Source organism: Glycine soja, chromosome 2, assembly GCF_004193775.1.
Source record: "Glycine soja cultivar W05 chromosome 2, ASM419377v2, whole genome shotgun sequence".
Classification (NCBI taxonomy): Eukaryota; Viridiplantae; Streptophyta; class Magnoliopsida; order Fabales; family Fabaceae; genus Glycine; species Glycine soja.
Window position 1 is genome coordinate 5,946,530 of NC_041003.1, and position 3,881 is coordinate 5,950,410.

General features: G+C 31.4%; 1 protein-coding gene across 1 annotated transcript; it reads right to left on the reverse strand.

Annotated features, from left to right (window-relative positions):
* Positions 1-741: 741 nt before the first annotated feature.
* On the reverse strand, positions 742-1,648 carry LOC114369902 (heavy metal-associated isoprenylated plant protein 29-like). The gene is made up of 3 exons (XM_028327181.1): positions 1,625-1,648; positions 1,435-1,498; positions 742-1,331 (listed from the first exon to the last, which is right to left on the reverse strand). The coding sequence occupies exons 1-3, from the start codon at positions 1,646-1,648 to the stop codon at positions 742-744; spliced, it is 678 nt and encodes a 225-aa protein (XP_028182982.1).
* Between the last annotated feature and the right edge of the window lie 2,233 nt (positions 1,649-3,881).

A 3,881-nucleotide genomic window follows, 5' to 3' on the forward strand; every position in this document is an offset into this window, starting at 1 on the left:
GATCAAATTTTAAATTAGTCTAGATCTCTTTTCCCTAATGAATCTAGAGTTAAAACCAAATAAATAACCAAGGATAAAATAACAAAATTATGATAAGCCATTCGACTTTGTGTCCGGAAAGCTACAATTTATCACTTGTAATACCTACTAGAAAGATTAAGAGGAGTGTTAAGAGTCTAATACTCATTTCTTTTCCAAATATAAATAAAAAGAGTCCATCATGGTTTTGAAATAAAAAGAATCCATTCGACTATACCATAAAAAGCAAATTTCAAATGATTTTATTTTATTTAATAAAATTATCCTTAAAATATTATTCATTAAATTAATATTTTATTTCTATTGACTTTTTTTTATTGTTGATATTAAGTTTGAACCAAAGATATTAAGCAAATAATCAACCCTAAACCGTAAAAAAAAGAAAAGAACTATTTTTAAATAATGTTGATTCTTGATACAATTAAATGATGTTAACCAATTTTTTAATCAGGGTGAATTATTATGTTTTTTTTACTTATATTCAAGACATGGAAGGGTACGCTCCTCTTAACATATTATCTGAGGTTAGTACTAACAAATGAGACATAAAAAAATTTGCAATAGTTTTTAGCATTTCTCTGATATTAATCCAGTTTCCTACGAGAACAATGTGACAAAATTTGGAACTGGCTAGTAGGATATATATTTGGTACTGTTAATTTCCTCTTGTTCTATGTTAAGCCTATCTTAATTAGGTTCACATCACATGACAAGGCATCCCATGGTGTTTTCATCACTGAAATAGTCCCCTACTCGCTCTGTTGGTCTCAAGAATGGAGGCTGAAAAAATCTTGGAATGTGGTCTTCAACACAAGCTTGAGGAGGAGCTGAATATGAAGAAGGAATTGCATAATAGGGTACTGCAACTGCACAAGGCTGAGCAATGTAACAACACTGAGGATGAGTTTTGATGCTGTTACTATAATATGGGTTCATCATGCTAGGATGACCATGAACCATGAAATTCCCTTCTTGATGAGGCACATAATGTTCTTCTTTCTTCATTTCTTGAGTACTACAAGAATTGTAACTCATCTTCTTGTCTTCTTTTGAAGTTTTTTTCTTTCTTGTGACATCCTTAGTTTTCTCAATTTTAATGTCACATGGATGAGGCTGTTTCTCTTGTTCCCACATTGTGTCCTGTTTTGTTGTTTCTTCTTCAACTTCCTCATAGCTCCACAGTACGGCTCGCTTTCCGACCTTGTGAAGCTTTTTAATCAAAATGTGTGGATTCACGTTTCCTAATACTGTTATTTTGGGCTCCATGGGGTCTATGTCTATGCTCAAAACACCTAACAAGGTGATCCAACCATGGTCATTAGTAGTAGAAGATCAAGAAAGAAATAAAAAGTGAATTTTTTTTCGAAAGGGTTGTTTTGTAGTAGTATTTAGTACCTTCAAGGTTTCTTAAAGCCTTCTTGACTTTCCTCTTGCATCCTTCGCAGCAATTAGCTGACACCTTCAATTCAATCTTGTAGAAAAAATAAATAAATGGAATTTCATCTCAGTTCAACCATTATGGTGTCAAAATGAAAGAAAAGAAAATCACAAAGAAAAAACAAAAGTGAAAATCATATAGAAGGACCTTGAAGTCCACTTCATTTGCCATGTATCTGGTCTAGAAGGACGCAAATTGAAAGTGAGAAATGTCAAATGTATGAAACAGTTCTTTTTTGCAGCCCAATTGTTGAACTTGTGGCCTCTATATATAGAGAAAGAATATTGCAATACATTACATCTATATTATGCGTCTCTGTTTTTTTTTTTTTAAAAAAAAATCTAATATTATATGGTAATGTCAATGTAACTCTTATTGCTGTTACAACGAAAAAGCATTTGGCGACAGCTTTCACAATCTCCCTTCTAAGCCGTTGCTTTTGCGCAATTCGCCGCATAATTTAACTCTCTAAGAAACATTTTTTTTGGAGGTTTCTAAGAAATATTTTTTACAAACATGATTTTGTGGATTCATCAACAAAAGTATAATTGTAAATAAAATATAATTTTGAAAGAATTAACTTTATCTGAATGGTAAAATAAAATTATTTTTGAAATTCTAAATATAGATATATTTTGTAGATTTCAAACTCAAAAAATGATTATGAGAGACGTTTTCACTGTTAAGAGTGAGAAGTCTATTTTGTTCCATATGAAGGCGTTACAAGTTTATTAGCGAAAATTCTTTTTTGTTCTAACATGAACATAATAAATTTTGTGTGCATTAGTTTATGATGCTTTCTGTTGATATGGTGTCATACTCATATCATGTCATCAGTTGAAGGAATTTTTTCGGAGACCTGGAGAGTGGAGATCCACCTGTAGATGAAGTTATTGAGATGCTCAATAGTGAGAAAGGAAAAGCAGATAATGCTGATTCAGAGGAAATTGATCCAAATGTTTAAACAAAGTTGTAAAGAAACGGTTTAGAAATAGTAAAAATTTATTAGGAGTACAACAAAAATAAAATTAAGATAACTCAATAAGCTAAACTGAAAAAGGCAACTAACTAAACTAGATCATAGGCTGAATTCATGAGCAAGAGCAGCACCAATATAAAAAAAATGCATCTCCCCTAAGAATAAAGCCAATCTTTGTAGGGCACCTTAATTTGCTTTACTCTATTTGTTTTATTCTGTTTGATTGAACACTTGGGATGATGCCAACAAGGACCCAGTACTCGGAAAACAGGTTAAGGCTTCATGCACCATAATATATGCTTTTAATTGCTCCTTTTAGCTTTACAAATTTTTTAATTAGTATCATCAAGTCACCTCTCACGTATCAAAATACACACATCTCCTTTCTTTTCGTTGCTAATATAAAAACACAACTTTTGAAACAACTAGACAGTCTCTTTACCATATTAGAAAACATTGAGGACCGTACACGTGGACTGGATTGATAGTTTAAAGTGAGCAGAGAAAGCAAAGATGCACTCCAAGTCTCCAACCCCATTCTCCTGTCAAAACTAGTTTGATTATGATATAATATTGATTAAATTATTAAGGATTTTAGGGTTAAGTAAATCTAGAATGAATTGAGGTGGGTGTGGGTGAGCATAGGCATAGAAAGATTAGCAATAATAACCACCAAAGCTAAACAAAAGGGGATTTAGATTTATTCCACATGTCCATCAAGGGTCTCGGCACAAATGTTCTAGGCATCCCTACAATGGCTTTGAACTCCCATCAAATCTGATCAATCACAAGCCTTTATTAGCTTCTTGAAAGGGGCATTGATTGTCTTATGAAGAAACCGTACCATCATTTGGATTTGTGGCCAAATATTGAACACAAAGTAAAGAATGGCCACAAGCTTCACCATTTGTCGATTAGCAGTATCAGGTCCAGTATGTGACGTTTGCGTTGCTTTCTCATTGCCCACTAAATGACATTCTTCGTCCAGAGGACTCCACTGTAACTAATTATTAATATAGGGTAGTGCTTTGTGTCTTGTGATGAACCAATTTTGTTTTTAACTAACTAAATAAATAAGCATGTAATCAAAATCTTCCATAACGAAAATTTTAAGTCCATCTTTTAAGTGTAGATTGAGTTTCTCCATAAATCTCAACCTTTCAAAAGATTTCATTTTTATACTAAATTATATTTTATTATTATTTTTTTATTCCTAAGAATCCAACACAAAAACAAGTATCAAAATATTTAAATTAAAATAATTCCCACATTTCATTTAACCAACTAAACTAGTATGTGTATCTTGATATTTTACTAGTACTTTAGCTTGTGTGTTACACATAATATATATTTATTTTATACAACTAAAATTTATAATTTATAATATATAAATTATATTATAATTATAATTATAATTTGTAATAG

Bases quoted from the DNA above. Each gene is read 5' to 3' on its own strand.
- LOC114369902 (XM_028327181.1), bottom strand. From the start codon at position 1,648: ATGGCAAATGAAGTGGACTTCAAG. The intron at 1,499-1,624 runs GTCCTTCTATAT...ATTGAATTGAAG, and splicing joins CAAATGAAGTGGACTTCAAG to GTGTCAGCTAATTGCTGCGA. The intron at 1,332-1,434 runs GTACTAAATACT...TCACCTTGTTAG, and splicing joins GGCTTTAAGAAACCTTGAAG to GTGTTTTGAGCATAGACATA.